Source organism: Triturus cristatus, chromosome 3_2 (assembly GCF_964204655.1).
Source record: "Triturus cristatus chromosome 3_2, aTriCri1.1, whole genome shotgun sequence".
Lineage (NCBI taxonomy): Eukaryota > Metazoa > Chordata > Amphibia > Caudata > Salamandridae > Triturus > Triturus cristatus.
This window is the reverse complement of record NC_140584.1, coordinates 904,535,177-904,555,551: the sequence shown is the minus strand read 5'-3', so window position 1 is coordinate 904,555,551 and position 20,375 is coordinate 904,535,177. Positions and strand designations below refer to the sequence as shown.

Genomic DNA, 20,375 nt, shown 5'->3' with positions numbered 1-20,375 from the left:
GTTTCCTGTCGCGGGCATTAGGCCTACCCACACAAGTGAGGTACCATTTTTATCGAAAGACTTTGGTGAATGCGGGGTGGGGGAAATTTTCTGGATCCACACAGATTCCAGAAATTTCCATCACAGAAATGTGAGTAATATATATATTTTTTTTTTTACAAAGTTTGAGGTCTGCAAGGGATTCTGGGCAACATAACCTGGTGAGAGCCACTCAAGTCACCCCATCCTGGATTCCTCTGGGTGTCTAGTTTTCAAAAATGTATAGGTTTGCTAGGTTTCCTAGGGTGCCGGGTGAGCTAGGGTTAAAAATCCACAGCTAGGCACCAAAAAGAGGTCTGATTTCGCTGTAAAAATGTGGTGTGTGCATGTTGCGTTTTGGGCTGTTTCCTGTCGCGGGCACTAGGCACTAGACCTACCCACACAAGTGAGGTTCCATTTTTATCGGGAGACTTAGGGGAACACAGAATTGTAGAGCAACTGTTATTACCTATTGACCTTCTATGCATTTCGGCCTTTCAAATGTAAGACGATGTGTAAAAAATAAGTCACTTTGAAAAATGTCCTATAATTCACATGCTAGTATGGGTACCCACAATTTCGGGGATATACAAATAGTTACTGTTTCTAAACTGTATTTTGTTCCCATTTTGGAAATATATAGGTGTCCTTGATACCTATTTTTCACTCGTTATATTTTATCAAATGAATTGCTATATACCCGGTACACAATGACAAACCATTTCAAGACGCTGCTCAATTATTGGCTCTACGTTCCTCAGGTTCTTGGTGAACCTACAAGTCTTATATATCCCCACAACCAGAAGGGTCCAGCGGATTTAACGGTATGTTGCTTTAAAAAATCTGTCATAATTAGAAGAAGTTAAAAGTGAAAACGTTGCCACAAATGGCTGTTTTCTTTTTAACTCATTTTAAATTTTTCTTATTTTCAACTATTAGTTTCTATAAAAGAAAACCTTGAAGGATCAAGACAAACGTCCCCTTGCTGAATTCAGAATGTTGTCTACTTTTCAGAAATGTATCCATTATTGCTTTCATACCCATTTCTAGCACTAACTGGAAGGATGTTGAAAGCACAAAAGTAGCAAAAAGAGTTAAATAAAGAACTGTGTTTTGTCTGTTTACATGCATGTTCATCACCTTTTTCAAAGATTGCATAGGAGAAATGCTGTTTAACCCCAAGTGTTGCACTGAATTTCAGAGGGAATGAAAATGGATAATCATAAGGTCCGTTTAAGTACTTCCAAGACTTAAAATGTCTCTTCTTATGTGAACTTAAATCTGTTTACTATCTGGCCCAGTAATTCATGGATGTTGAGGTGATTATAGCATGAAGAGAGGTTGGTGCTTGAAAGTGAGGAGAGAGAGGGTGGGTGGTTGTGTGGTGGAGGAGGGCATGCAGATGGTGTATGCGGGATGCATTGTGGGGCCGGTGGTTGAGGATTTCGGATGCAGAGAGAGGCAGGGTGTGCGTGGCTGGTAGTGAGAGACTGCAGATGAGAGCAGTGTGGAGGGAGAACAGGAGAGATCAGATTGGAAAACTCTGGGGACAGCTGGCCCTTTCACAGTCACTAGTAATGTTTGCATCACAATCACATCTTTTCGACCTAGCGGTAGTTTCGAATTAGATTATTCACATCATAATTGTTTCCCATTAGGCTGGTACTGTTGACAGGCATTGGCAGTGCCAATGGGTCTGGCTTGTTTTGAGGGTGTTAACTTCTTGTGATGTGTCTCGATATGATGGTGGAGGATTCAGAGGGTGCTCGGGTGCGGATTGCTGCTTTGATTTACTTGCAGGAGGGTGTCACTCATTTGGCAGTGGAGTGTCATGCATGGGCAGTATGGAGGGTTGACAGCTATGTACCCACATGGTATCACTGGGCATATTTTGTGCTTCGTGTTGGTATCTCTCACACACACACTTTTGATCCTGCTGAAGCTTTTTTTCCTCCACTTGAAGAGCATTTTTGAGGGGTTGTGTTGGACTTGGCTCTTTTTGGCTAAAATTCCTTAAACCTTTTGCCTTCCTCCACGACCTTTTTCTGACATTGTGTTGCTTTGGGCACTTTGCCACTGTTGATCAGTGTCAAAGTGCAAGTGCTCACTGTATAAAGTGTTATGGTAATTGGTTGTCCATAATTGGTATGTTTGTCTTACTAGTAAAGTCCCTAGTAGAGTACACTTTGTGTGCCAGGGCTGGTAATGCAAATGCTACTAGTGCGCCTGCAGCACTCATTGTGCCACCGTCATAAGTAGCCCTAAAGAGAGATCTCAGGCCTGCCATTGCAGTGCCTGCGCTCAGTTTGTTAACTGCCTTGTTGCCCTGACAAGTGCACCCACTTGCCAGGCTTTACCCTTCCCTTTTTATGCACATCAGAAACCCCTATAGTAGGCCCAAGGTACCCCCAGGGCAGGGTGCAGTGTATGTGAAATGTAGGACTTGTACTGAGGTGTGTACCATGTCCTGACAGTGAAATACTACCAAATTCATTTTTCACTGTAGCAAGGTCATCTTGCCCATAGGACAGAATGGTGAATGCTGTGTACCATGTTTTCAGCATACCTTCCCATAGGCATAAGATGAAGAGGGAAAGTTTAGTGTGCCTGAATTCAGAATTTAATAACACATCTTTCTATGAAGATGGCTTTTAAATTGGGTTTAGAAACCACACGTTTAGAAGTGGCTGGTTTCTTGTAGTAACCATCCAGAGTGCCTCTGCCTGGTTGCGTATTGACTGTCTGGGTTTGGATGTGACAGGGTCTGACACCAGGGAGGAGTAGGTGAGACAGCACAGGCTGGCCTGCATTTGGTGCAGTGGGAGGAGTAGCCCCTTTGATGCAAAGAGGCCTGTGCTGCTGCCACAAAAGAATGGCTCCACCTCCTGTGGAGTGTCTGAGGCCCAGACCCCCACTATCAAAGAAAGAAAGTGTGCACTGGCAGGACGACACCCAGGTCTGGTTTGGACCGGGCGTAGAGCCCCCTGCACACAAAGACTTCAAAGGCAGTTAGGGGTATGAATGTGAGAGCTGAAACCCCTGAACTCAAAACTAAAATCCCGAAGAAGGATTGAAACTACTTCATGATCAAGAGGAACCTCTATCAAAGGAGAGCAGTTGAAGAGACTGAAGAGAAGGACTGCCCTTGCTGTGTGTTCTGGGGCTGGCCTGCAGTTTGCTGTTTTGACTAAGGAGAGGACAAGGGACTTTGCTGTGTGCTGTGTCCCCCTGCTTGAGAGGACTTTGCTGTGTCCTGAAGTAACTTATCTCCAAGGGCCCATATGGAAAAGGCCTGTTCGCCTTTTGGATTGCTAGGAGGCTGGTGAGTCATTGTGCATAGGTTGATGGTTACTATACAACTGATTTGGTTTTTAGATGTCTTAAGTTTTCTTAAAATTGCTGGAAATGGTTCTTTCAAAGTCAAGATGGTAAAGAGAGCACTCCATTAGGAAAACTAAATTTGGAAAAGGATGCATTAATATGATCGGATTTATTTGGAAAGTAGGGACTACTTAAGGAAGTGAGGATGTATCCTGAGATTTATTTTATTCTTGAGAATTTGTAGGACTGTTGGAAAATGCCTTAATGGCATGAATGTTACCTAAGCTGCAAGAAAAAATGTTGGTGCTGTAAAGTAGCTTTAGTCACGAGTTGAAAGAAAAGAGCATTCCAACTAAAATGTATAAGATTTATCTCTGAAGCAAAGGAAGGTCTACGATCCAGAATAGCCTTCTATGACAACCTTAATCAAAGACTAATGAACAAGAAAACAAAATAAAAAAAATGACTTATTTTATTAGGCTGAGAAGACCATCAAGTATTCTTTAAAGGAGAACCGTATACCAGAATTAGTGAAATAAGGGGACTATGGCAACACTTTCTATTCATGACATTGTCTAAAGGCACTAGTCCTATCCAGGCACCAGACACAGAAAACCTTCCATGTAATATCAGAGGATGACCGGAAAGATGGAGGATTTCCATGCAGCCTAGAGGTAGACGAATGCCCAAGCTGGTAGCATTCAGAAGCCAGTTCACCAAATGTAAGTTATGAAGGAGTATACTACTTTGGACCGGGAGAGAAGATCTTGCCTGCACTGCATTTTCATCTATGGCATCTTCATAGCAGAGTAGAACCAGGAACTTCCATTGTCAAAGTAATTCTGGTAGAATCCTCCTGGTCCTCGACTGTTTGATGAGGCCATAAAGGTTTGCAAAATGCACGGAGGCCTTTGGCTCAAAGATAATGGTTAGCGTCCAAAAAGAACAAGTTACTTACCTTCGGTAACGCTTTTTCTGGTGGATACAGTGTGACGTCACAGGAGCCATAAGAGGGCCACGTCGACGTGATGACGTCAGTTCCCTTTTTTCTGCGCAGTCGACGCGAACGGTTTATCTACGGACTCTCCAATACTTTCTCCTTGATACTTTGTATTTTTATGGTTTCCTTCTGTGGTTTTGACATGTCTGTTCCAAGGAAGTCGGGCTTCAAGCCCTATAAGCAGTGCGGGGGGCATATGTCGATCACTGACCCCCAGGAGGACTGCCTGTGGTGTCATCTGATCACGACGTCGAGGGCTGTCCTTGCTGTAGGAAAATGAACACGAAGGCCCTGAAGGAACGAGAAGCCAAGCTGTACATAGCTAAAGTGAGAAAAGAAAAAAGGGGTTGAAAACTTTCGAAGTCGAGGTCGTCGACTTCACATGATTCGAGGAGCTAAGGACGTTGTGTTAAGGACTTCGTCCCTCCTTCTCCTTCAGTGTCTCCTCAGGTGACTCCGGCCCATTATCCTTCGTATAAGGGAACTCCGGTGCAGTCTCCGACGCCGAGATTCTCTCCACCTCCGGATGGTTCATCGAATCCGGCTGATGCTGAGACGCCTTCGGCGCCTGTGGCCCTGGTGGTTCCAACTCCGGAGGCTCCTTGATCGGATCTCGAACTGGCGCAGTATCCTTCATTGCCGGGTTCGGATCCCTCGCATTTTTTAAAAATGCAATGTATGGTGTGTTTAACAGGGCCTCTTACCCTTCTGGTGCCAAGGGTCCTCTGGCATTTAATTTGGGAGTACCTCACCATTATCCTCAGGCCCCCTTCGTGCCATTCATGCTGATGACGCCGTCATGGCAAATTCCGGCTCAGAGGATGTCGATATTGGCAGTCCCCGGCTCCATCTGGTGAACCTTCTTAATGGATTCGTTCGACGCAAGTTGCTGCTACGGTTCCGCCTTCGTTGGAGCTCCCAGATCCATCGACGCCGTGTGTGGCGCCGCCGACGCCGCATCCAAAGATGCGCTCGAGGAGAGAAGCGCAGAGGTTGCTAGAGGAGGAACAGTACCAGGCTGAAGATATGGAGGAAGGTGACATTTATGAGCCTGAGGATATGTTCGAGGGTCTGTGTGAGGCAAGTGGACTTGACACCTCCCCAGAGTGGGACTTTGCTTCTCAGAAAGCTTCTCCTTCGAAGGAAGTTGCACCTTACCATACTGTAATAAGGAAGGCTCAGAGCTCTGGGATCTGCAGCTCCCTATGGCTGAGTATAAGCCTAATTTGCTTACAGAGGTGCTTCATTCTGTCATCTGTGGTTGAAGTACACTTGCCTTTCAATGATGCCCTGACGGAGCCGATCCTTGAGGTTTGGCGCAATCCTCTTTCTGCTCCTGCAGTTTCAAGATCTGTGTTCAGAAGGTACAGGCCTGCCCCTGGAGATCCTGTGTTCCTTTCTTCCCATCCTTCGCCTGAGAGTTTGGTGGTGCAGGCTTCATGTTCAAAGCAATCTACGGGTGCCTTTCCACATGCTCCTGCTGACAGGGATTCCAAGAAGCTTGAACAATCTGCAAAGAAGGTCTTCTCGTCAGCGAGTATGGCTTTGAAATCCACCAATGCTACTGTTAGTTGGGTAGATACATTCATGCCCTTATGGACTCTGCCCAGCAGCTTCTTCCAAAATTATCTGAGGAAGACCGGGGTCATTTGAGTGAGGTTCTAGCAGACTCACAGACTGCTGTTCGCCAAGTCATCCAGTCTGGCCTGGACACAGCAGATTCGGTGGCTAGGGTGATGGGCTCAGCCATTGCTACTAGAAGACATGCATGGCTGAGGTCTTCTGGGTTCTCACCTGATGTACAGGCTACCCTTCTAGATCTTCCCTTTGACGGATCTAGGCTTTCCCTCCTCCTTACCCTCCTTGCCAAGGGTTTTGCACAGAGGATCATTTGCTTCTTCTTCAGAAGGAGGTTCTTGTTCTGTTACAAAAAGCTGCGATAGAGGTGGTCCCAGAGCAGGAAAGGGGTCAGGGATGCTACTCGCGGTATTTCTGGATTCCCAAAAAGGATGGCAGGTTACGACCCATCCTGGATCTCAGAATTTGTAATCTGTTTCTCAAGCAGGAGAGGTTCAAGATGCTCACCCTAGCGCAGGTTCTTCAGGCGCTGCAACAAGAGGACTGGATGGTGTCCATCAACTTGCAGGATGCGTATTTTCACATCTCAATCCTGAAGTCGCACAGGAAGTATCTCCGGTTTACGGTTGGTCCGCAGCATTACCAGTTTGCGGTCCTTCTGTTTGGTCTTACTACTGCATCTCGAGTCTTCACCAAGGTGATGGCGGTGGTGGCTGCCCATCTTAGAAGGTCGGGGATCCCGGTTTTCCCCTACCTGGACGACTGGCTTCTGAAGGCAGTCACCAGAGATGGTGCATCGTCATCTGCAGGTAACAACTCAGCTGTTGTTCAGATTGGGTTTTTCGATAAATGTGCCCCCTCAGCGCAACCTGTTCACAGGGGCAGTACTGGATACCACTGTGTGTCTAGCTTTTCCTCCTCCGCAAAGGATTCTCGACATTCAGGAAATTATCCCTTTTATTCCACAATGGAGCGGTTGTTCCAGTTCTGAAGGTCCTACGCCTGCTCGGTCTGTTCGCCTTCTGCATTGTGTTGGTCAACCATGCATTCTGGCACACGAGGGTGCTCCAGTGGTGCCTCTGCAGGCAGTGGTATTAGCACAACGGAGATCTCAGGGAGTCTGTCAGGATCTCCGGAGAAACTGCAGCAGATCTGACTTGGTGGAGTGTGGAGGCCAATCTGTCTCAAGGAAAGCCTTTCCATCTTCCTCCATCGGTGGCCACAGTGACAACGGATGTCTCTACCCTAGGGTGGGGTGCTCATCTAGGGGATCTGGAGATCAAAGGTCTTTGATCTCCAGAGGGAAGGTTGTCTCATATCAACCTTCTGGAATTGTGGGCGATACGTTTGGTGCTCAAGGCCTTTCTACCTTCCCTTCACGGTCAGTCGGTTCAAGTCCTGACAGACAACACTACTGCGATGTGGTATGTCAACAAGCAGGAATGAGTAGGGTCGTACCATCTCTGCAGGGAGGCATTGCGGCTTTGGTCCTGGGCTCAGGACCATCGGATTTGCCTGATGGTGAATCATTTGGCCGGGGTGCTAAATGTTCGTGCGGACAGTCTCAGTCGGCAGTTCTCCGCCGACCACGAGTGGAGGCTTCATCCGGAGGTAGTTCGACATCTTCCAGATGTGGGGGACTCCTTGGGTGGACCTGTTTGCCACTCTCGAGAACGCGCATTGCCCGCCATTCTGCAGTCTCGTTTCCAATGCAGGGGCATTGGGGGATGCGTTTCAGTTGAGCTGGTGCTCACATATCCGTTATGCGTTTCCTCCCATACCCTTGATTCCTCGGGTTCTGAGGAAGATTCGCCAAGATTGGGTCCAAGTCATATTGATTGCCCCGGATTGGCCAAGAAGGGTGTGGTACACAGATCTACTTCACCTCTCATCGCACCCTCTGCTCTGTCTCCCTCTAAGGGTAGACCTCCTCTCGCAGTCGTAGGGGCAGGTTCTTCACCCCCACCTCCAGAGCCTGCACCTTCATGCCTGGAGATTGAACGGGGCAACCAGAGTTCCTTCTCTCTCTCTCCCTCCTGATGTGATGGATGTTATCTTATGTGCCAGGCGACATTCCACTAAGTCCATTTACTCCTGCAGGTGGTCAAGATTTGTTAAATGATGTGGAGAGAGGCTTGTTGATCCCTAAAAGGCTCATCTTTCTGATTTTCTTTGTTTTTCGCTTCATTTGGCCCAGCAGGGTTGTGCTGTGGCTACTGTTAAAGGTTATTTGTCGGCTTTATCTGCATTTCTTTGTTTGCCTGATCAGCCGTCTCTTTTCAAATCTCCGGTCGTTTTAAGGTTTATTAAGGGCCGTACTAATATGTTACCGCCTGCTCCCTTCATTATGCCCCAGTGGGATTTGAATATAGTTTTAACTTTTTTTATGGGTTCCCCATTCGAACCTATGCACAGTTGTCCCTTGAGACTGCTGTCATTCAAAACGTTCTTCCTTGTGGCCATCACCTCAGCCAGGAGCTTCAGGCTTTAATGAGTTCTAGGCCTCCGTTTCTGACTATTCATGCTGAAAGGATGGTTCTCAGGACCAAGACTGCTTTTCTGCCTAAGGTGGTAACTCCCTTCCATCTAGGGCAGTCCATTACCCTCCCTACTTTCTATCCTCCCCCTCACCCTTCCAAGGAGGAGGAGAGGCTGCACCGCTTGGATCCTAAGAGGGCGGTTAGTTTCTATCTGGATAGATTGAAGGACCTGCGATTGGACGATCAGCATACTCTATCCAGGTGGATCATCTTGTGCATCAAGATCTGCTACGCTCTGGCTGGTAAGGAGCCTCCTGAAGGCATTAGAGCTCATTCCACCAGGGCTAAGTTATCTACTTCTGCCTTGTCCAGAGGTGTTCCTATGCTGGACATCTGTAAGGCCTCTCTCTACACTTTCGTGAAGCATTACTGCTTAGATGCCGAAGTGAGGAGGGACGGCCATTTTGCGCGCTCTGTTTTGCAGGACTTTTTGGTATAGAAGGGTGGACACCAACCCCCGGGAGTGGGACTGCTCTGGGATTCTATTCATAAGGTGAGGAATCCACAGGCAGATGTATCCATCAGAAGAACAAGTTACTTACCTTCAGTAACGCTTTTTCTGGTGGATATAGTATCTGCCTGTGGATTCCTCAGTGTACCACTCACCTCCCCGTTGTCCACCCTTTTATACCTTAAAAGAGGTATTCATTAATATGTTGTTTCATATTGTCATTCTGTATTGCCTCTGTTTGCCTTTGTGTAGGCTTATAGGTAATGCTTGCTTTCTTTTGCTTTCCTTTTTCACTTTACACTGTGTGTATTTGTGTGAATAATGTGTACTATGTATGCATGGTCTATATGGTCGGTCCACCCGTTTCGCCTCGGTGGCACGGAAAAAATGGGTGGAACTGACGTCATCACGCCGACGTGGCTCCAGTGACGTCACGCGGAGCCGCGTGCAGAGCCATGGCATTGTGACTACCTTGTCAGCGTGGAGAGCTAGGAAAAAGGTTTCTGTGGCATGCTGGCGCAGGGGATATTCATTAGGTGAGGAATCCACAGGCAGATGACGCCAACCCCATTTCTGATGGATACATCTACATTCCTGAAAACAATTGGCCTAAGGTAAAAGTATAAATGAGGTAGAATGCAACATGAATAATAAAAAAAGAAGCACCTGCCGGATACAAAATAGATGAAAGAAAGAATTGACACCTTAGAAAAATGCTAGCCATGTTTAGGACACCTCCTAGGTGTGAGCCAAAGCAATCAAGCACCTGGGTTCTACATTTTGTGATATATAATAGCACAGCAGAGACATGACCCACTCTCGTACTAGTGGACATTGCATTAGTCAGGCGTAAGATGAAAAATGGAGTACCTTCAGTGTTTAATCAATTGTTTCACTTTTTTTGTCTACAGTGTCAAATATTGACAACAAATTACCCAAGATATTACTGGGGAGATCAAGTATATTTTCTATGAACAAGGGGCCGCTTCATTGTGCCATTTGGCATGTGGGTTTAAACCAAATATAAGCTTATGATAAGCTGGAAATACATACGTGCTTACTCGGGTTTGTAGTAAGTTATTTACGGCATAATAACGACTAAGGTAGTCCATCGGACCACTGTAGTCGCGGTGGCGATCCACATCGCTGGCCACCTAAAAGACTTTCACTGTCAAAAGAGAATCACCTTCAAGCTTCTTGCGCACACCTACAAAGCCCTGCACAACGCCAGACCTGCATACCTCAAACACCGCCTCTCCTTCTACACTCCCACCAGACATCTCCACTTTGCCCTACTGGCCCTGGCCACCATCCCATGGATCCGCAAAACCAAGGCTGGAGAAAGATCCTTCTACTACCTCGCTGCAAAGACCTGGAACCTCAGGCAATCACCATCGCTGCTGCAATTCAGGAAGGACTTCAAGACCTGACTCTTCGACTAAACCGCAGACCCATAACCCCAACCACTCCACTCCCACCCCCCCCAGCACATTGAGACCCTCATGGGTGAGTAGTCACCATTTATAAGAGTACTGACTGATTGTTTGCACACCACACTAGTGGTCCACATGCCGTATTACGATCCATTATCCCGGGCGGTGGCACATCGGTCTGAGGATGAAATATGCTGGTGGGGGCTACAGCGGCAATGCCAAGCATATTAAGAGTTTCCTTCCTGCGATGAAAAGAATGGCAGTGGGGAAACTCAGATGGCCCTAACATGGCCCCATGTCGCCCCTGTCTGTGGGGGTGCATGCAGGGGGAGCACATAATGTGCCCCCCTGTATTTTTGCACTCCCTGTCCCTGCATGGAAAGAAATGCACACCATTGTCCATTTCTTTCTGTGCAGAAATGGGCTGTGGCGGTCTTACGGTGGTGCATGTCTAAGGCACACCTATGTGCCTTAGATACGCATCACCGTGGGACCTCCACAGCAGGACCGCCCGACCTGGATTCAAGTCGGAAGCCGGCGGGGAGTCTACCTATGAGTTTGGCGGTCTAACAGCGGGGCCCAAGGGGGTGGCCCGCTGCAAGACCGCCAAACTCATAATCAGGGCCTTAGTGTCTATATTTGAGGCCCAATTGAAATCATTTGGAAGTTGGGATATGACCTTCCTTAGCCTACACTGCACGGATGGCAGGCACCTTTGTGTTTCTTGTTTCAAGATTGGACATAGCGCTTTGAGTGGATTATTACTTGGGGTGGATGGTAGTGCACCTCAAGTAATGTCACTATTCTTGAAATCTACACCTTTTAGCTATGGCACAGAGCAGACAGACAATGTAAAAATAATAATTGTGAAGCATTTATAACAGCAGTTTAAAAGTGGACAACACAATTGAAATGTATATAAACTGAGAATAATGTTATCAACTGATACCAAAATGACAGAAATCTAATAAAAGGAAAACAATGACATGATTTTTTAAACATTTTAAACTTCGGTCTTGCTAGACCAGCACAAGGGTAAGTTTGAAGGCCAACCACGATGTAACGCAGGTCAGATATACAGGTCATGGCAGCTCCTCTCCTACTGGGATTGGTGCCTGATTAGCTGAAGGGACAAAGAGGGGCTGGCCTGTGTGTTAGCAACATCTGCCTGTGACAGGTTAGGCCTCTAAGTTAAATTCCTGGGCACAGCCCAGATGGTCATCGTATCAGAGAAACCGGACACCTCCCACATCCAAACACCTTCTCCAAACTGTTGAAGCCAGGTAAGTTAAAAATGCCAATTAGAAGTACAGCCAATGCCGACATGTTTTAGGGGTCAGAGCACATGCACTGGCAACTGGACAGAAGGACCCAGTGTGCAGAGTCCAAAAACCAGTAATACAATGTAGCAAAAAATTAGGGTGCAATAATCAAGTAATTTTGGTGATGAAAATTTAACAAAGGTAAAGGTTGCTGATGTAGTTCAGATGAACTTTTCAATGGCCAAGTTTACTATCTGGGAAGCAAGCACTTATGCTGGATCCTAAAGCAATCTCAAAGTCAATTCTATGGAAACATAGCAACATGCATAATGGAGTTCTTAATGTGGGATTTGTTTGAGGGTATATAATCTTGAAAATACAGGAAAGAACTCATTGTGCTCATTCACAGTGTGTGATAGTTACAACTAAGCTTTAATTTCCAACACATATTGTTTTTCAATGTTTGCTTTTATTCAATGTGTGCCACAGCCAAGTGCTCCATAGTGCTAAAAAGTACAGTGAGGAAGACAGCTGCAACAGTCAATGAGACACACATAGATTTTAGGGAACAACAGTTTTAAAACCACTACATGCAAAGAAGCTGGCTAACGCAGTGTACTTTCACTTGTAAGGCCCCTGGTAAGATCTATTCGATGTAGGATAGTAATTTATCTTATGGCAATTTGAATGCAAAGGGTAGAGTTCCATGTTGGACCCACAAGCTGCATTCTATTGACAGAAGCACAGCAATTCGGCACTGTAATATATTGGTTTGGTAAAACGCGCAAGCTTAGCAAGGAAAAGGAAAAAGAACAGTTTGGCATCACAAATTCTACACTATGTCTCAAAGGATCTTAAGTGGTGAACAGGAAGAGTAACCATACTTTACTTACTGGAAATACCAATTTGATGATTTACCTTAAATTTGCCTGCAATCGTGAGACGAAAAACAAGTGCTATTTTAAAACAGATTGAGGGCTAGTATTCATCATTCAGGCTGGTAGGAAGGTCCCAGCAGCTTAGAAAAGCACAGTTTAAATTAAAAAATATCAATTTCCTACAATTTAGCACTAATATTTGAAACTGGTGGTGGCAGCACGTATGGAGTTTGTGAATGGTTAAGTAATCACATTGGGATAACTTTAAGAGGGATACACAATTTGCTGTTCAAATTCAAAACAGTACATGAATAATGAAGTACCTCCTCTGCGACCTTGGTCCAGTTCATCTTGAATACAAATATTAGAAAGGATACTGCTTGCAGTGAAACACAGATGAGCATTCCTGACCACAGGCCTAAAAAAATACAGGAAATAGCAACGTGAAATGAGACTCTCAGTCATAATAAAACACCACATATCTAACAACCCTGACACATCCAAGAGAGACACAGGTGAGCATGAGAAAGGTGTGATATGAAAGAGTTTAGCTGGTACAAGTTTGGAAGTATGATGTAAATCACCCATTTATGAGTGCACCTCATTAGTTTTGAGAAGTACATTTTTATTGCCACTCGGGTAAAGGCCAAGACTTTGGAGGTATCTAAGGCAAATGTACCTGACAATCACAGACAGGTGTTACTAAACCACATACTAAATACACAGACTCACTTAAAGTGCTTATATAGTTGCTTGTAAATTATATTTTTGCTAAAACCCTTAAATGTAACACAACATGACCCATAGGTCAAATCACAATGTTTCTTAAGAACCAAATAACAAAAGTCTATGTGTTCAGTGCCACCTCTGCAACAGAGAGTAAATTAAAAACAAATATAACATTAAAAATCAGTCAAAAACAAGTTGTAATTCAAGAAATGAAAATTAATTCAGTTCGCAACTACATATATGTCCTCCCTTTTACTTACACTGCACCCTGCCCAGGGGTTACCTGGGACCTACCACAGGGGTGCCCACTGTGTATGTAAAAGGAAAAGTAAGGCCTGACAAGTGGCAAAGGACCCAAATCATCTAAATTGGCTAGGTGAAAAGCAAAAAGTTTAGGGAACTTTAGTAAAAAAAAGGGCAAGTCCTACACAACCCCCTCCCAGCCAAAAGTTAGGGTACACCAATCATTACCTTGATGGACTTCCCAGCTTCGGGCGATAGAACCAGGACGCACGCCCTCTACCACAGGGACACCCTCCTGTTCCACGCCTTCCTGACCCCAGGGTGTCTTCTTGGTCACTACTCCCTGAGCTAACAATGCTGTTCCATGGATCCCTCCCGGTCAGGGGGGACTCCTCCAGGGGAGCTGGGCCGATGCCCACCCCGCCCTAGAATGGTATCATGGGAAGGCCCATTGGTCAGGATACTACCTCCGGTCATCCTGCCCTCCAGGTTAAGAGTGGGTTTACTCTGGTCACTTCTAGGGGACCCAGCCCCACTGGATACACACTGTCCCTTTGGTGTCCCCACCGGGGAACACAACCCTCTCTTAATCTTCCATTTAGTCTTCTGGGCATGCCACTTACGATTGGCACCCCCAAACTTCAGGACTGCAGGAGCTCTAACTAGACTCCCCACGCCCTCCTAGCGCTAGGTGTCCTTCCTCACACTTCTGGCAAGTAGGCACTAGGCCTCCACCTGGTTGCTTTCCTACGACCCTCCCACCAGTTTTCTGGGTGGTGCAATTCTGGAAAATAATTTCTCAGCCTAGGCTCCCCTGGGGCCAAATTGGTTAACCCCTCCAAATTATTTACCATGCTAACCACTACCCAATCATCCAGTGCACACTTGCACTCATCCACACTTGGCACTGGCTGTGCGCTAAATATCACAAGAAAGAAGAGACAAGGGATTGAGTCTTCTCTGACTCCCTTACCAATATATAAATCTCACATGACAGAGGAAAACTTCATGGCAACAATAGATATACTATACATTAGAAACGGGAAATTCAAAAGAATTCTTAATACTGCCCTCACACACTTGGTAGTGTCATGCTTCATCATTGGGCCGCATCATACACCCAGCTGCCACCATTCGAACTGGCAAAACCTGTGGACCAAACCCATTCCCTGGGTCATCCTCATCCACCTCACGATCACCTGTCTCCTGAGCCTCTTTGGCTTCCCACCAGGCCCTCAAGGCAACTTGCAGCTCCTCCTTCTTGGCGCTACCCTTCATGGGACATCCCAAAGCTCTGCAGAATTTCCTCAACTGATCAACCTTGTAGGTATACAATGCATCATTGTTAAACACGAATTCTGCAGCCAGAGCCTCACCGGCTATCTAGCTCCCTTCCTGAGACATGATGTGTGGTTTAAAGGTTACTCAACAATAGAACCCACAATTCCAAAACAATATGTTGCTACGTCGTGGTCTGCGATCAATTATGATGTTCACCAATTACTGTGGTTTTGCACATACGCTTTTTAATCACGTTAGGATCGTATCCCACCGATGTTGGAAGCCGGAGTCCCTGTCACGCCTCCCCGTCACCAGGTGTGCGACCCGGGACTCCCAACTCAATGTTAGGCCAAGTAAGGACACCATTTGAGATAGCCCCGCTCACCCCATTAGTAGCTTGGCACAAGCAGCCAGGCTAATCTCCAAGGCACGAGTGTACAGTATGTGCAACCACGCCCACAGCAACCCACTGATGACACCACAAATGGACTCCACACGAGTTTGATAAAACGAGTATAAACTTTATATGAAAGGATATACGATGAGACCACACAATAAAAAAGCCAACATATAATAAAGGGTAATGAATATGCTACTTACCAGTATGCATCTGTTCTTGGCATGTAGGGCTGCTGACATTCATATCTGTGCATAGATCGCCGCCTAGTGTTGGGTTCGGATGTTTGCACGTTGTTGTCCTGGAAGAGTCTTCGAAGTATCCTGGGATAGGTGACTCCTCCCCTGGACTACAGTGCGCATGGGCATCCTCTCCATCCTCAGATTGTTTTTCGCCATTGTGGCTGTGATGGAGTAGATACAGAAAGTGATGACCATGCTTACAGTAATTCTGAGAGCTGCAGCTGCTACAGGCGCCGGGGAGGAGGGAGGGCGATATGAATGTCAGCAGCCCTACATGCCAAGAACAGATGCATACTGGTAAGTAGCATATTCAGTTCGAGGCATGTGGTCTGCTGAATTCATATCTGTGCATAGAATACATAGCAGTACCTCCTATTAGCGGCGGCTACCAGTGCCAGCTGCAGCGGTCTGAAAAAGAGTTTTGAGAACAGCCTGTCCTACAGCTGCCTGCTGTTTTGATTGCACATCTACACAATAGTGTTTGGTAAAGGTATGTGTAGTGGACCAGGTGGCTGCTCTACATATATCATGCAAAGGGATGTTTCCCAGGAAAGCCATGGATGCCCCTAACTTACGTGTTGAGTGGGCTCGTGGGGGAATCGTTAATGTGCGTTTAGCCTTTTGATAGCAAATTTGAATACATTTAACGATCCATCTGGCTATACCTGCTTTGGAGATAGCGGTACCTTTGTGGTGTGGGGCAAAGGCAAAGAAAAGTTGTTTAGTTTTCCTAAAGGTTTTAGTCCTGTCGATATAGTACATGAGGGCTCTCTTCACATCTAGTGTATGGAGCGCTCTTTCTGCGACAGTTTGTGGGTTTTGAAAGAAAACAGGCAGTTCAATAGTTTCATTCATGTGGAACTGCGATATCACCTTGGGCATGAATTTGGGGTTGGTACGTAGTACGACCCTGTTGGCGTGAACCTGTATAAATGGCTCTTGAACGGTTAGTGCCTGGAGTTCACTAACTCTTCTTAAAGAAGTGATCGCTACTAGGAAAGCTACTTTCCAGGTAAGGAATTGAATCTCGCATGAGTGTAGAGGTTCAAAGGGTGGACCCATCAGGCGTGTGAGGACCAAGTTGAGGTTCCACATTGGAGCCGGTGGGTGGCTTGGAGGAATTACTCGTTTGAGTCCTTCCAAGAATGCTTTGATGGCAGGCACTCTGAATAAAGAGAGGTGCTGCCTGTTCTGGAGATAGGCAGATATTGCGGTCAAATGGACACGTATAGAGGTGTATGCCAGATTGCATCGGTATAGGTGTAAGAGGTAACAAATTATGTTTTGGATGGATGCGTCTAGCGGGTTAATGTCATTATTATTGCAATAAATGACGAACCTTTTCCATTTGGCTGCATAGCAAGCTCTGGTAGTGGGTCTTCTAGCTTCCTTAATGATGTCCATACAGTCAGGTGGCAGGTTTAGGTAGCCAAACTCTAGGACTTCAGGAGCCAGATTGCCAGGTTCAGCTGTTGCGGATCTGGGTGCTGAATCTCTCCATGGTTCTGCGTCAAATGCGTGGGTTTGATCCGCAGCCTTTGATGCGGCACCACGGAAAGTTCGAGAAAAGTGGTGTACCATGGCTGGCGTGCCCACGTTGGAGCAACCAGGACGAGTGTCAGTGAGTGTTGTCTGAGTTTGCGAGCCACCAGCGGTATCAACGGCGCTGGGGGAAAAGCGTACGCAAATCTGCCGGACCAGTTCATCCATATCGCATTGCCCTGCGACTGCGGATGTGGGAACCTGGCGGCAAAGCTTTGGCATTTTGCGTTTTCGCTTGTGGCGAATAGGTCTATCTCTGGATGACCCCACTGCTGGAAGTACGGTTGGAGTACTGATTGGTGTAACTCCCACTCGTGCATCTGGTGGCTGTGTCTGCTGAGCAGATCCGCCATCTGGTTGTCCTTGCCGGGGAGGTGTTCCGCCATGAGGAACATGTTCCTCTGAATGGCCCACTTCCACATGCTCTGAGCCAGATGAGACAACTGTGGAGAGTGTGTTCCTCCCTGCTTCTGTATGTAGTACATGGCGGTCATGTTGTCCGTCCGGATCAACACGACTTTGTTGCACAAGTGTACTTTGAATGCTTTCATAGCCAGGAAGATTGCCATCAGTTCTAGAAGGTTGATGTGCATCTTCTTTTGTTGTGTTGTCCATAGTCCCTGCATTGTGTAGTTGAGTACATGAGCTCCCCATCCCTGGAGAGACGCGTCCGCTGTCAGTATTATCTGTGGAACAGGCTCTTGGAACGGTCGGCCCTTGCAAAGGTTTTGTAGATTCCACCAATGCAGAGAGTTGTATGCCCGACGGCTCACCAACACTAGGTCTTTTAGTTGTCCGTGAGCCTGATTCCATTGACGTGCTAAGCACTCCTGAAGCAGGCGCATATGTAGTCTCGCGTGTGGGACTATGAAAATGCAGGAGGCCATCATGCCTATCAACTGCATGAACACTCGCGCGGGAAGGGAGTGTTGTGGTTTGAACTTGGAAATCAGCATTTGCATGCTGTAGATTCTCACTAAATTTGGCTGAGCTGTGGCCGCAAGAGTGTCTATGGTCGCACCTAGGTACTGTTGTACGTGTGCGGGTTGGAGATGTGATTTTGGGTAATTTATTGAGAACCCCAGACTGTGAAGGAGGTGAATGGTGCGGGACATGTGGCTGGCACATTGCTGGGCTGACTTTGCTTGAACAAGCCAGTCGTCCAGGTAAGGGTATACGTGTATGTGCTGCCTCCGTAGATGTGCAGCCACAGTAGCTAGGCACTTTGTGAAAACTCTGGGTGCTGTTGTCACGCCGAAGGGAAGGACTTTGAATTGGTAGTGCTGCCCCTGAACAGTGAACCTGAGGTATTTTTTGTGTGAGGGGTGAATGGGTATGTGGAAATACGCATCTTTGAGGTCCAGTGTGGCCAGGAAGTCTCCCTGCTTGAGCAGCGGGAGGACTTGCTGTAGGGTGAGCATGTGGAAATGCTCGGAGAGAATGTAGCGGTTGAGGGGTCTCAGGTCTAGTATAGGTCTGAGTGACCCGTCCTTTTTCGGTATTAAAAAGTACAGAGAGTACACCCCCGTACCTTGCTCGTGGACGGGTACGACCTCTATTGCGCCTTTTAGTAGCATACTTAGCACTTCCTGCTGTAAGAGCGTTAAGTGCTCTGAGGACATAGGACGGTGTTTTGGAGGTATTGTGGGTGGAGTTGAGGTTAATTCTAGGCAGTAACCGTGTTTGACAATATCTTTGACCCACCTGTCCGTGGTGATGGAGTTCCACGTGGACAGGAACCTTTGTAGCCTTCCCCCGACAGGTGTTATGTGGTCGGGAGGAAGGGAGAGGGCGTCACTGTTTGTTCTTGGGGGAGGACCTGGTGTTGCCGTATCCGCGTCCTCTGCCCTTCGTGCTTGAGCCACGATAACCACCCCGGGTGTTTTTATCGTAGGAACTTTGTGTGTTTCCCTTGTTGTAGGTTTGCTGTGACCCCTGTCCTCTACCTGCTCCTCTATTTCCGGGGCGACGAAAGGAGCCGCTCCGAAAGGACTGCGTTTGGAGAGCCCCCATGGACTTTGCAGTGTCTGTGTCCTTTTTTATTTTCTCTAGGGTGGTGTCAACCTCTGGCCCGAATAAGTAGTCGGGTTTGACAGGCTGGTTGAGGATGTTATTTTGTACCTCAGGTTTGAATCCGGAGATTCGTAACCAGGCGTGTCGTCGCAACATGACGCTAGTGTTTATGGCTCTGGCAGCTGTATCCGCGGCATCCAGTGCACACATAATGGATGCGTTTGTGAGGAGTTGTCCCTCCTTGATGAGGATCACTGCTCCCTCTTTGAATTGGTCAGGGAGATATTGGAGTAATGTTTCTAATGTGTCGTAGTGTGCTTGATCGTAGCGAGCGAGGAGCGCCTGAGTATTGGCAATATGCCATATGTTAGCTGCCTGGGCTGCAACCCGTTTGCCAGAGGTCTCTAGCACCTTGGACTCTTTGTCCGGGGGAGGAGCATCTCCTGTCGTTTGCGAGTGTGCCCGTTTGCGAGCATTCGCAACTACTATGGAATCCAGAGGTAACTGGCCTCTAATGTAGGTAGGGTCCCCAGGCGCCGACCTGTATTTCTTGTCGATCCTGGGGTTTATTACTCTTGCCCTGGTGGGTTCTTTGAAGATGTCCTTTGCTGGTTTAAGGACACCTTTCAACATGGGTAGAGTTTTTATATTCCTTTCTGAGGATGCGAAAGTATCCATGAGAAAGTCGTCCTCGATGGTGTCAGAGTGGAGTTGCACACCATGATTGGCCGCAGCACGTTCAATGAGGGCGTTGAATGCGGCAGTGTCCTCTGTGGGAGACGTTTTCGCTCCATAGAGTTGCGGGTCCTGTGTATCCATAGGTGCACCCGAGTCTACAGGGTCATCCCAAGCTTGGTCAGGGTCCTGTTGGCCTTCAGGGTCCATCTCTCCGGGGTAGGGGACGTGGTCACTTATGTAGTCCTCCAAAACGTCTGTTTCGGAGTGTGTGGGAGAGAAGGACTGTGGATCTTGGTAAGAGGAATGGAGAGGTTCGTAAAGAACTGGTTCCGAAGCCATTGGCAGCTTTTTCTTAAGAGGGATCCGGTAGGAGTCCAAAGCTGGCTCGGAAGTTATTCTCCTCTTGTGGAGCATCATTCTGCCGGTGTCGGCGTCGATGATGTGTGATGGTGACGTCTCTGCAGGAGAGCGTTCGGCAGGTGTGATCGTGGTGTGGGTGACACGTGTTCTGATTTGGAACAGTTTTGGGGCAGTGGATGGCGGCAGGCCAAAAGTGATGTTGGCTGGTGCCGGAGAGGCTGGTGGAGCTTTTATCGGCTCGGAGCCTGACGTGTCCTGGAGGACTGCCTTGTGTTTGATGCGTTGCAAGGACGCAGCAACTGGCCGCACCTGGAGCGCCATCGGTTCTTTGGCGCCGACAGTTTCTGTAGAGGCGGGCGTGGACTTCTTCGGCGCCACTGGGTCATCGAGTCGAGGAGCGGTAGTAGCT

At 47.3% G+C, this 20,375-nt stretch overlaps 1 protein-coding gene across 4 annotated transcripts in view; it reads right to left on the bottom strand.

Annotated features, from left to right (window-relative positions):
• LOC146858425 (multidrug and toxin extrusion protein 2-like) overlaps window positions 1–20,375 on the bottom strand; it is a 564,202-nt gene that overhangs the window by 122,405 nt on the left and 421,422 nt on the right. For all 4 annotated transcript variants that reach the window (XM_085649344.1, XM_085649345.1, XM_085649346.1 and 1 more), the window contains one exon: window positions 12,805–12,899. In XM_085649344.1, the coding sequence (XP_085505470.1) occupies window positions 12,805–12,899 (95 nt within the window). The remainder of the gene's footprint in view (window positions 1–12,804; window positions 12,900–20,375) is intronic.